The sequence below is a fragment of the Drosophila santomea genome, chromosome X (assembly GCF_016746245.2).
Source record: "Drosophila santomea strain STO CAGO 1482 chromosome X, Prin_Dsan_1.1, whole genome shotgun sequence".
In the NCBI taxonomy this organism is placed as follows: domain Eukaryota; kingdom Metazoa; phylum Arthropoda; class Insecta; order Diptera; family Drosophilidae; genus Drosophila; species Drosophila santomea.
Genome location: NC_053021.2, coordinates 14,568,682 through 14,581,211, shown reverse-complemented (window position 1 = coordinate 14,581,211; position 12,530 = coordinate 14,568,682). Strand labels below are relative to the sequence as shown.

The 12,530-nt window shown below is 46.9% G+C and overlaps 1 protein-coding gene across 1 annotated transcript in view; it reads left to right on the top strand.

Annotated features, from left to right (window-relative positions):
- LOC120456571 (B-cell lymphoma/leukemia 11A) overlaps positions 1 to 9,194 on the top strand; it is a 45,838-nt gene extending 36,644 nt beyond the window's left edge. The window contains exons 2-4 of the mRNA XM_039643459.2: positions 371 to 796; positions 872 to 1,219; positions 5,400 to 9,194. Coding sequence (XP_039499393.1) covers positions 371 to 796; positions 872 to 1,219; positions 5,400 to 8,311 — 3,686 coding nt within the window. The 3' untranslated portion in view covers positions 8,312 to 9,194. The remainder of the gene's footprint in view (positions 1 to 370; positions 797 to 871; positions 1,220 to 5,399) is intronic.
- Positions 9,195 to 12,530: the final 3,336 nt, after the last annotated feature.

The window sequence follows — 12,530 nt, the reverse complement described above, 5'->3', positions numbered from 1 at the left end:
CCTAAATTCAGAGCTGGGAATCGGAATCTCCTTCACCACACCCATCCATATATGCAAATTCTGGCGGTTTTTGTGGGGGGTGGGCGGTTGTTGGGCTATTTTTATTGTTTTGTTCCCTGGCATTTGGCAAATAAATTAAAGTGCACAGAGATTGGCATTCGCAGCATGAGCCTCACTCCTCCGGAACAAGCATATTTGCTTATCTGTCCAAATGTAAATAGGGGATTTTCACTTGCAACACTGAGAACAATTAATGAAGCCCGCCTGCATGCCAAACTCTGCCAACTTAATGTTGTACACAGTGAGGGAATATTTATGAACTGAACTTAACTGAATTGAACTGAACTTAACTGTCGCTTTTTTCTTACAGATTCCGACTCCACAGAGAACGATGCCGTGGCCACACAGGACATCCTCACGTGCGGCGCCTGCCAGAAGGCGTTCGCCCTCTCGGACATTGTCAAGTTCATCCAGCACAAGGTGCTGCAGTGCAACAAGGAGAACTATGGCCAGTGTGCCACCCAGAATCCGCAAATGGATCGCGATGCGGAGGAAGGTCGTCCGCTCAGCCTTGTCAATCGTCGCCCCTCGATCTCCGCCCCCATAACCGGTCGCAAATCCGCTCCAGCGTCGGCAGCAGCGGCAGTTGCAGCAGCAGCAGCAGCAGCAGCGGCGGCAGCAGCGGCGGCGGCGGCCAGCAGTACGGCCAGCGGTTCCAGGATACACACACCACCACCGAGTCCGGCGGACCTTTTGGCCGACGGAGCCAGCAGCACACCCAAACGCTTAGTAGACGGTGAGTTCTCTTAACCAACCAAGTTTCTCGCTGTGTACTAACAAGCTGACCCCTTGCATTGAATGCCTCTTGCAGAGAACGACAATACCACGCCCAAGGACAGCGAGACGGGCGCCACCACCCTCGATTCGAATGCCGCCCCCTCCAGTCCAGCGGCCATCGAGCGCCAATCCTCCGGCGACAGCAGCTGCGAATTGGAGGAGCAGCAGGAGCGACAGGATAAGCAGTCGCAGCAGCAGAAGCAGCAGGCGAAGGTCAAGCAGGAGCCCTACGATGACGAGGGCCTCAATCATCATCATCAGAATCAAAATCCGAATCAAGATGATGACGATGAGGATGAGGATGAGGAGATGGAGGAGCGCTCGCTGGCCAAGCGGCCCAAAATGGAGCTGGTCGATGCCGAGGCCAACACAGTCCACACAGGTGAGTCCTCACTGCCCAACTCCGGTGCAGGGTAGCCATACCATACCATACCATACCCCATCCTGTCCAAATAGCATGCCGCATATTTGGGTGGCAAAATTAAAATTCCCTCCAAAGCAGCAGTGGCAGCAGCAGCAGCGTTGAATAAAAAATGTGTTTGATGTGATGATCGGGCCGCGGGCCCTCGGCGATAAGCTGCAGCTGCATTAAATCAAAAGAAACCAAACCAAACCGAAAACCAAAAACCAAAAACGAAAAACCAAAAACGAAAAACCGAATCAAACCCCTGGTTCTTCTTCAGGGGCATTGGGCTAAGAAAAAAGTACACATAAATAATAATACGGGGAAAAAAGCGCGGACACTGCGGGCTGCGGACTGCGAACTGCGGACTATAGACTATGGACAACGGGATATGGAATATGGAATATGGAGTCCGGACAGCGGACTGTGGACTTCAAAGCGCAGCTCTCAATGCTGATAAACTGCAGTGCCAGTGGCAGTGGCAGTGGCAGCAGGACGAAAAAGGACACTCGGACAGCGCGACAATCTCTCTCTCACTCTCTGCTGTCGTTCTCTTTCCCTGGCCTTTGACTTTGACATTTCAATGCAAATGATGATGAAAAGCCAAAGACAGCAATACAACAAAAAAAAAAAAAAACAAGCAGGACTATGGCAACGGTTAAGGGTAACCAGGCAGGCAGGACAATAAAGCCGCAGCTCTACAGCTCTGCAGCTCTACAGCTCTGAAGCTCTGAAGCGCTGAAACTCTGAAGCTGGGCAGCTCGGAAGCTCGGAAGCTGCCCTCGAGGGTAATTTGAATGCCTCAAAAACAGCAGCTAAGGAATGCCAAAGGGGGTGAAAGGCCACTTGAGTGGACAAAGGACATCGCACTGGACTTGACACACGCACAAAAGCGAGGACCAAAACAACAAGAGCAAGGGACATTTGCGGGAATAAAAAACAAAATCAAAATCAAAATAAAATAAATATAATCAAGAGTATACCCTCGACTTACTGAACTTACTGAAAGAGGTGCCCTATTTTTTTCTAGTTGTTTTTGTTGAATGCGTAGGTCAGCAGAGAGGTCAGCATATGAAATCAACGCGCATATGAAGGTCGCGTGTCAGGCAGCCGAAAAGCGATTGACTCACAACATCAAATTGGCCTTAAAAAATTGGTATGGATATATACATATATCCCGATATATCCCCCGATACACAGAGACAATAGAAAGGCGAGGGGGGAAAGGCACAAGCTACACATACGCCATTTAACCCTTGAACTTTTGCGCTTTTGACACGAACAGCTAACAGCAAACAGCGAACAACAAAAGTCACTGACAATACGGCAAAAAGTTGTTTGACTCTGACAATGCCAACTGACAAGTCACACAGATATGCACACAGATATATAGATATACAGATACAGATATACAGATACAGATACATCTGGCAATACAGATACACAGATACATCGCACAGAGCTGCGTTAATTACGCATTGTTCTGCCTTTTTTCTCCTTTCTTTTTTTTTTTTTTGATTTTTTTTCTGTTCTGTACTTTACTTCACGGGGCTGTCCAACCTAACTCCTTCCTTTTGGGGCCATTGTTGGCCATTTGGTAATTATAAATACGCCATGGCAACCAACCAACCAGGCAGCCAGTGCCCTGCCCGCCCGTTGAATAAAAGAAAGCCAAGCCAACTGTCAACAAAATGGATATTTGTTGCAAAAATGTAAATGCAACATGTCCTTGCCACAGGACTTTTCACCTGTCAGCGCGTCGTGTTAATTATCAATTTCGAGGCTCAGCGTGTCGCGACCGCAGCGACAATGAAACCCCATCAAGGGTTAACGGGTTAAGGGTTAAGGGGTTAAGGGTCACAGTTCAGGTGGACGGGTGCGGGTGCGGGTACGGGGGCGGGAGCGTGGGCTTAAGGCTCAGACCGCAATTATTGACTCATGCTGGCACTGAGCCAAATAAAAAAAAAACGAAGGAAAATCTCGTGAAGAGAAAGCAGAGTGTAAAAAACACGAGCGAGAATGGTCGAGTGGTCGAAATCAATGCCTTCTAATAATGCCATCGGTTCATGCAACTCCACGTCCTGCGAAAGGATTAGAAGTCGCCAGTGCCACGGACCCCTTCTGTGTTCGTCCTTTATGTGCGGCAAGAGCCGGAAAAGGATTCACACAGACCGACTGGCTTAGGATGCTGACAGTTGGCGAAGCTGCAACAATTATCCCATTACGCGCGCAACCCTTTTTTTTGTTCTGATCGCCACCCGCTGCTTTGGCAAAATCACTCATACGCACTGTGTGCCGACTGCACTTCCTGGCGGTCAATTTGGCATTTCCGGTGCCAGGATATCCGCGCTCTTTGTCTGCCTGCGTTGCAGAGCGAAAAAAATATATGAGCTTTTGCAAACAAGGAATTCTAATTAATGAATTCTAAATGTATACAGATTAGCAAATGATTTTGAAAATGAAAATACAAAAAAATATCAAAATATTGAAAGAGCAGCTGAAAATTGTGCGCACATGACATGAATATATAATTATTTCGAAATTTTCTCGGCCTAATAACCTTATTTTTGCATTAATAATGAAACCCTTTTCCACATTTCTTTTTTTTTTTTTGTTTTCCTTGTGTTTGCTAAAGAGTAAATAATATTTAAATTTATTTTCCGTGTCGAAACTTCCCGCATTCGACAGCTGACAGAATCAGAACGTGCCAAACCCGCGCCTTTTGTGTTTTACCCGCTCGTCTCTTCCTTTTTTGTATTTTTTGTTTTTTTTTTTTGTATCTAAATGATTATATTGAAGCGCGTGCGCATCGCGAGCTGTGCGATCAAGGATCAGACAAATAATGCCTGATGTTTTTGGACAACTTTTACCTCTTTTTTTCTCGCTTGCTCGGCGATCGCGCAACCCTTTCCGCTGGCAGCAGCAGGATTCAAGGGTTGCTCCTTGTGTTGCTTCATAGGGATGTGAGGCATTGTAAACGTATTATCTGTCAGATTCATTTGCATTTCCTGTGGCATGCGGGCCAGCGATCCCTGATCTCCAGGATCCTGATCCCGATCCCGATCCCGATCCTGATCCCGCTGCCAAAGGGTCGCGGCGAAAGCATGTTAAACACGACTCACCTTTGACAGCGCCAGGAAGCTGTTTCAGTTCAGTTTAGTTCAGTATTCTGTATGCCCCCTGCCGCCAGCACAACTTTAATGTGGATTGCCATAAAAAAAAAAAAAAAGGAAAAGTGTGGAGAATGCGTGTCCTGTCTCGTGCCTTTCCATTTCCATTCATTTTTATGGATAATTTTCGGAAAAATGAAAAAATGGAAAAATGTTCATTCTGTGCGCTTTAAAGGTGTCATTTAAATGCAGAGTGCGTCCTCATCACTCGGGGGTAGTTCGTTCGTTGGCCATAGTTTCGATGGCATTAACACCTTGTTGCCCTCGCTGGCGGTGGCAGTGGCGACATGTGGCCACATCCTTAGCCCCCTTCGCCTTGGCTTTCAATTTTTATTTATTAGAAAATTTTCGTTTTTAGTGGCGACGCAAAAAAAAAAAACGAAAAAAATAACGAACAGGAAAAGTGTCTTCTTTGCACATTTTTCATAAATTTTCCAATTTTACATCTGTTGCGCGGGGCGGCACATGTGTCGCAGGACACGGGACACAGGACATGGGACACAGGACGCAGGACATTTGGTGGGTGGTTTTTAGGGCTGCCATTTCCGCCATGGCAAATTAACAAATGTCGCGACAAAACCGCAGCAAACTAAAGGACACACACATGTGTGTGTGTGTGTGTGTGTGTGCCTTTTGCATGGGGCAATATCCTACGCTATATTGGCAATCTCCGTACCGGGGTTTCATGCGTGTCCTGCGCTTCTTGCATTTTGGCATGCCAACCGCGCGCGCTCTGCAAAATCAATAAATAAATAAATACTGGCTAGGTTCCGCGCCTCCGCAAAATGCTCATTAATAATTAATAACGAACGAACAAAATTGCCAGGCAACCGAAAATGTGCACGTTGCAACTTCTAGCTAAGCTGCTGGCAATGCAATTTAAACTGCTCGCAAATTAAAGCTAGTTTATTCATTTACTCTTACAATATTTATGCAATTTTTGTTTATATGTACTATATGAGTTTTTGGTTTTTTCCTTGTATTTGCAGAACCCAGCAACTATACGTGCTCCACGTGCAAAACCCGCTACACATCCGCCTGGCGCCTCATCCAGCATGTCCAGCACTCGCACGGCGTCAAGATCTACGTGGAGAGTCCCGGCGGAGGTGCCACATTGACGGTGGCCACGCCCGCCGCCCTCAACAACAGTGCTCTGGCATTGGCCGCCGCCGCCGCCGCAGCAGCTTCCGCTTCCGCTTCCGGTCTGGCGAGTCCACAGCCAGCGGTCAGTCCCAATCCCGCAGTTACATCGGCGGCCAAGAGGAGCAGTCCGTTGGGCGCAGCGGCATCGGCCATTCTGTCCACCTCGGTTAGCTCCACCTGCTCCAACTCGCTGGTGAACACCAGCGGTGGCAGCATCAGCAACACCAGCAGCATTGGCTCACCGCAACAGCAACAGCAACAGCAGTTGCAACTGCAACAGCAGCAGCAGCAGCAGGCACAGCAGCAACAGCAGCGCGTGCAGCAGCAACAGAGAGAGAATCTGGCATCCGCCATGGCCGCTGGCATGCGTCATCATCCGCTGCTGCCGCCGCCAGAGGCCATGCACGCCAATCCCTTCCAGCTGCTGCGCATGCCACTGCCACCAGCATTGGCCCAGGCCGGAAATGTAGTTCCTACGGTGGCGCCACTCTTCGGACGCCCCACGCCCGCCGATCACTACCGCATGGAGCAGCTGGTCAGCGAGCAGTTCCGCCACCATGGCTTCAATCTGGCCGCCGCCGCTGCCGCCGCTCAGGCGCAGTTCAATGCCAATGGTCAGGTGGTCGGTGGCGTGGTCACCGGTTCGGTTGAGCCACGTCCCCCATCGTCGAGCAGCAGTGGCAGCCAGCGTGGATCGGTGCCCCCAGCAGCCCTGCCGCCACCATCTCTGAGCTCCCAGCAACAGCAGCAGCAGCAGCAACAGCAACAGCAGCAATCGTTGCAGCAGCAGCAGCAACAGCAAGGTGCCCAGCAGCAACTGCAGTCCGCACAGCAGCAACAGCAGTCGCAGCAGCAGCAATCGCAACAGCAACAGCAACAGATCACACCGGGTCTGGTTGGCGGAGCTGGTGGCTCCCTGAAATTGGAACCGCAGCAGATGGATTTTTACTCGCAGCGATTGCGTCAGCTTGCGGGCACAACAAGCCCTGGAGCTGGCAGCACTGTTAACTCGAGCTCGCCGAGTCCTCGACAGAAGCAATCGCCGCATTTCGCGAGCCCCTCGCCCTCGCAGCAGCAGCAACAGCAATTGGCCACCATCCCGCGACCCCATTCCCTCACTCCGCCCGAGAAACTGGGCGATGCTAGCTCCGAAAATGGCAGCTTGGGACTAATCCTGGCCAGCACGCCGCGTTCCGCCAGCACGCCACCCTCGAAAACGGGCGATGTATCCATGCAGGAACCCATTGCCCATTGCTACTCCTGCAGCTACTGCGACAAGAAGTTCCGGTTCGAGAACAATCTGATCATCCATCAGAGGACCCACACCGGCGAGAAGCCGTACAAGTGCACCGCCTGCGACTTTGAGTGCTCGCACATCCAGAAGCTGATGAAGCACATGCGGGTGCATCGCAGTCCGGCGGATGAGCAGGACAACCAGGATAACCAGGACGATGGCAGCAATGCCGATTCGCTGGAAACCAATGAGGCCGACAACGACGAGGATCCCAATCCCGATGAGTCCGAGGAGGAGTTGGGCGATGGCGATAACGATCCCGATGGCGATGGTGACCTCGATGGCGAGGATGAGGACGAGGATGAGCTGGAGGAGTGCGAGGACATGGACTACAAGGCGGAGGACCTCAGTGTCAGCAATCGTATCGATGGCAAGAGCCAGAGCCCCAAGACGACCAGCTCGGGCGCCACATCGCTGGTTGGTGAATTGATGGACAAGTTCGGTCTGTCCAACATTGCCCAGTACAGTGAAGCCTACAAGCAGGCGCTCCAGGAGTCCGGACGCAAGGAAGCCGCCGCTGCCGCCGCCGCCGCTGCTGCAGCAGCCGACAACAACAATCGCGGTGGTGCTGGTGCTCCGCTGAGTGACAAGCTGAATGGTCTGCCTGTGGCCGCACTGCGTCTGCGGGATGAGTTCGCCAAGAACTGCAACATGTTCCAGCAGCCGCAGGATGCAGGTGCTCCGTCGCAAGTGCCGCTCTTCAATCCATTCCCCAATCCCTTCGAGCTGAGCAAGCGCATGAAGATGGACGGCGGCGATTGGTGGGGCATGTCGCAGGCTCTCCACCGGAATGAGGCACTGTTCGAAAATCTAAAGCTGAAGCCACTGGGCCTGGGTGGCGCCAACTCGCTGATCCAGGGACCGCTGCTCAAGAAGGAGAGCCGGCAGCGCAACGACACGTGCGAGTTTTGCGGCAAGGTGTTCAAGAACTGCTCGAATCTGACGGTGCATCGCAGAAGTCACACCGGCGAGAAGCCGTACAAGTGCGAACTCTGCTCCTACGCCTGCGCCCAAAGCTCCAAGCTGACGCGGCACATGAAGACCCACGGCAGGACCGGCAAGGATGTGTACCGCTGCCGCTTCTGCGACATGCCATTCAGTGTGCCCTCGACGCTGGAGAAGCACATGCGCAAGTGCGTCGTCAACCAGGGCAAGGCGGCGGCGGCTGCCAATGCGGTTGCTGCCGCTCAGGCGGCACAGGCTGCAGCGCAGCACATCCAGGCCGCCGCCCAGCAGGCGCAGGCGGTACAGGCTCAGGCGGTGCAGGCCCAGGCGGCGCAGCAGTCGCAACAGCAGCAGCAGCAGCAGCAACAACTATCGCCCATGGGCGTCGTTGGCTATCCGCCGCAGTTCGTCAGCGGTCACAATCTCTCACTGCCGGGCAGCGTGAGCGGCGACAATGACTCGAATGCCTCCTCCAGCTTGACCGGCGTCCATCCCATATCGCTGAAGGAGGAGGCATGACTTTTTAGTGGTTTTCCCGTGCCGCTGGCGCCACCACCGCCACTGCAGCAGCATCAGCCGCATCAGCAGCATCAGTCGCATCAGCAGCAGTCGCAGCAGCAGCAGCAGCAGCAACAGACCAGTCGCAGTCGCATCATGTCGCGCATCTTCTAAAGGTGTCTAAACGATTTAGAAAGCAAACAAAAAACATACCAAGCCCCCTGTAAATATGACTTTTTTGAAAAAAGCCCCCATCCAGCTCCTTCCAGGCGACGAAAAAAAACGACCAGAGGCATTTAATACCAAAGCAATAACCGTTATGTAATATAATTTTAAAGATTCGAACCTTACTTTCTTTTTTTTTTTTTGAAACGAAAACAAAAAAACACACCACACACTTTTTTCCAACATTTTTTTTCGTGCTTGTAATTTATATATATAAATATATATATAGTATATAAATATACGTAAATGTATTAATATAATCGATTAGTGAGTAATTGTGTGGACACACATTTTCCAGTGTATTTCCTAGGACTAAGTAAGCGAAAGAGAAAGGATTTGTATAAAATGAAAAACAGAAACCTACTAAATCTAAACGTAAAAAAAAAAACATGCAAAAAAATTCTGCTCCCAGTGAGCCACAAAAATAAGCAAAATTATACTCTAAACTTAATGGCATTACTATATGAATATTACCAATATGGGCGAGTGAATGAATGAATATTTTTTTCATCGATGTACATTTTTTAGTAAATCTAGACCCCTAGCACTAAAGACGAACACTTGTAAAAATCCTAAATCTAATTCTAATCATGATTATCGTATATGTATTCGTTTTATTCGAGTTCCCTTTGATTTAATTTCCTTTCCTCTCCTCTACTTCCCTACTTTCCCATCTTTTTTTTTGCCTAGACATAATTCTATTATTAAATGTAATTTAAATGAAAAAAAAACGAAAAATAATCAAATTTTTTTACATACATAAATAAATATAAATGTAAAACACAAATTTTTTTTAAACAATTTTAGTATAAGCTGACAAGGAAAATCATGCATAAACTTTGAGGCAGGAGCAAATTGAAAAAAGATGAAGATGCAAATTTGTACGTAAAACTTCAAGTGAATTATAAGAAATAGAAGAAAGCAATTAACGAGAAAATACCGAAACAACAACAACAAAACAAACAAAACGACAACAACTAGATTTAGAAGACTGAAGAACTGAGAACGAAAATTGTTTTCTTGCTAACAAACAAAAAACAAAAAACAAGAAAAAAACAAAAAAGACAGAAAGAAAGTAAAAGACGAAAGAGAGCTGGAAAACGGACAATGAAAAGGCGGAAAAAAAGGACACGAGAAAGTGCATTTTTTTATAAATAGTTTTTTTGCTGTTGATTTTCGTTATTTGATTGAAACTAAAAAAAAAAAAAGATTGAAATCCAAAATTTTGATTAATATTTAATTGTTTGTTTTTGTAGTAAAAATACATTTTTGTGAGCAAAATTCAAAGGCGCAACATTAGTTTAAACCTTGTTTTGTTTCGAGTCCCCAAAAATCCCACCTGGAAATCCCCCTACTAAAGCAGTTGAATTTTCCCAAATTGCCTTAATACCGGCGATTTCCACAGTTTCCATCGACGAAGTTTACCGTGCATTATTTATCGAATTCGACATGTACTAAATTTAAGAATGAGGTTTTAATGCATTGTGTTTAACATATATAGAACATATATATAAAGCGAAAACTGAATAAACAAAAATCCATGAAAATTCAAAAAAAAAACACACACACACGAGTTTTATGTTTTATTTGGCAACATTTTTGGTTTCAATACTGATTTCTTCCACGAAAAGCAGAGCAAACGGCGAACGGAAACCGAAACGAAACGAAGCAAACTAAAACTATCATTAAATCTTAGAAAATTAAATGTAGCTATAACAAAAATGGAACCTTTATACTAAACAAAATTAAACCAGGACATTGTCTCATTTGGCCGAGAGCAATAGCAAGGAGCGAATTAAAGGAAAAAAAACGAAAACGGAAAAAAAAAACAAAAATATTTTTCAAATGTGTGTAATTTTTTGAAAGTAACAATAACGAGAATACGAAAAGGAAAACAAAAAACACAAATTTAAAAATTAATAATTAAATGATAGTTGTCTGTGTTACGAAAATACAAAAAATATAAAAATACAATTGAAAAACTGTAAGCGAGCAAGCGAAAGCGACTTTTATTTTTCCCATAAATGGTTTTATAGCAGCATGGAACCTACCGCCCAGCCCAAAAGTAGGCAACCCATTAGGATCGAAAACGATCGTGCGCCGAAAAAAATGTGTTGCCTACATGTAAGGGGTGCCGAAAACCAACGCCAGGTGGCGCTCTCACTACCGCTGGCTAAACGGGTGGAATAGACAAGAAAAGCTGTAGGGAGGAAAAAAGAGAGCGACAGAGAGAGCGGCCAGCACATGTCCACCATTGGCCACCCACCGCCCCCCGCGGCCCCAACCCCACGTGACCACTCGACCAGCCGCTGACCAATCCAAGCACCACCGACCGCCCCAATTGTCATGTGCGGAAACTTCAATTGGCATCTGGCATCTAGCATCTGCAAGCGAGACCGAAACTCTGCCCAAGCCGAACGAACCTCACATATGCGACGCCGCCAGCGCAGTCGCCGTCAACTGCGGCAGCGGCAGCAATCCTCCACCCACCACGCACACACGCACACACACACACCAAACACCCACCCACCAGCGCCCACTGGCCAGTTCGAACTAGCGCGCTGTCGAACAAGTTCGACGCCTCCGGCTCTGCGCTGGTTGCAAACGGACATCGAACGATAGGACTTCAACTGAAGAACTAGTGTAAAAGTTATGTTTCTGAGAGAATCTAAGAATAAGCTTTTATTCAGCAACATGCTATTAATCTTTATTCGGAGAAAGTTAATCACTAATTAACATAGCTGTTAAGTGGAAAAATAGCATCATATTTACTTTATTTATATTGCCTGGATCACAACAACACAAGTTAAAATACAATTAATATTTGGCTTTTATCTTTTTGTTTTACGTTCGTCAACTTTAAACAAACAGATAACATACCGATTGTTTTCTAAAGTTAACTACAGTTAACCACCTTTTCGAATTTCTGTTTGCCTGTTTTAAACCGAAAAATCATGAAATAGTATCAAAAATAAAATGCTGCTTTTTTGTGGTACTAGATTTTTGATACTATTCGATCATAATCAGTAGCAGTTTTCTACTGCAAATGAGGTATTTCTAACCAAAAAGTCATTAAATTCGCACTACAAAATGTTCATTTTATGGCCAAATAATTAGGAATATTAAAATTTCAATCAATTGAAAATGATCTAAGCATGACAATTAATATTTTGCCCTGATAAAATTATCGCACAAATAAAACAACATGTTAAGTAAAGCTTTTTATTTAGTTTTAGTATTACACTAAGATTTTAAAAATTTGATAAGCTTTACGTAATGTACACAGCGCACTGCTTACATACGTAGCTGCGATTTAGTAATGTTATATAACAATATACTAATAAAGTAAACTATGTGTTTCTGCACTTTCTGCTCCGCTCTGCTCCAGATCGGACCACAAGTATCCACTCCATGTTACATACATATATACCCAATAGTCACCATTGGACCGCCTTTGGCCGCAGAAGAGGCGTACCGCGGTTGAAGGTGGGCAATTAATAACAGGGTCCTGCCGAATGTGTGGACCCCACTTGGTGCGCATTATTCATTCTCCATTTGCAGGAGGTCCTGCGCTCCTCGTCCTTGGTTGGGGTTTTAGTCCATTCCCTTCCACTCCTTGCCTTTTCTTTGCTTTCCAAAAACTCGAAGCGGATACAAGGACTGCGATTCGGTCTGTGGCTTTACTTTCAGGCGGGTTTGGGGGGATGGGGGGTTGTGTTGGCGTTAAGGGCAGAAATTTTTGGGGGGACATTGGGGAAAATGAAAATGAAGCTGGAAGGATGTGAAGGCGACATTTGTTCGTGCAGCGACTAATTCAAGTATGTGTGTGTATATAGTACACATGGCGGGTAGCTCACACACATGCGACCATCTCTTTCTCGCATTGCCTTTGGCACAAGGGTGAAACTTTTACAGTTAGCTGGCAGAGATTCTTTTCTGATGATAAATTAATTTATTATGTTCGAATTGACGCACTCGCTACCAACAGCTACCAATGTGAGCGGATGTACGTTGT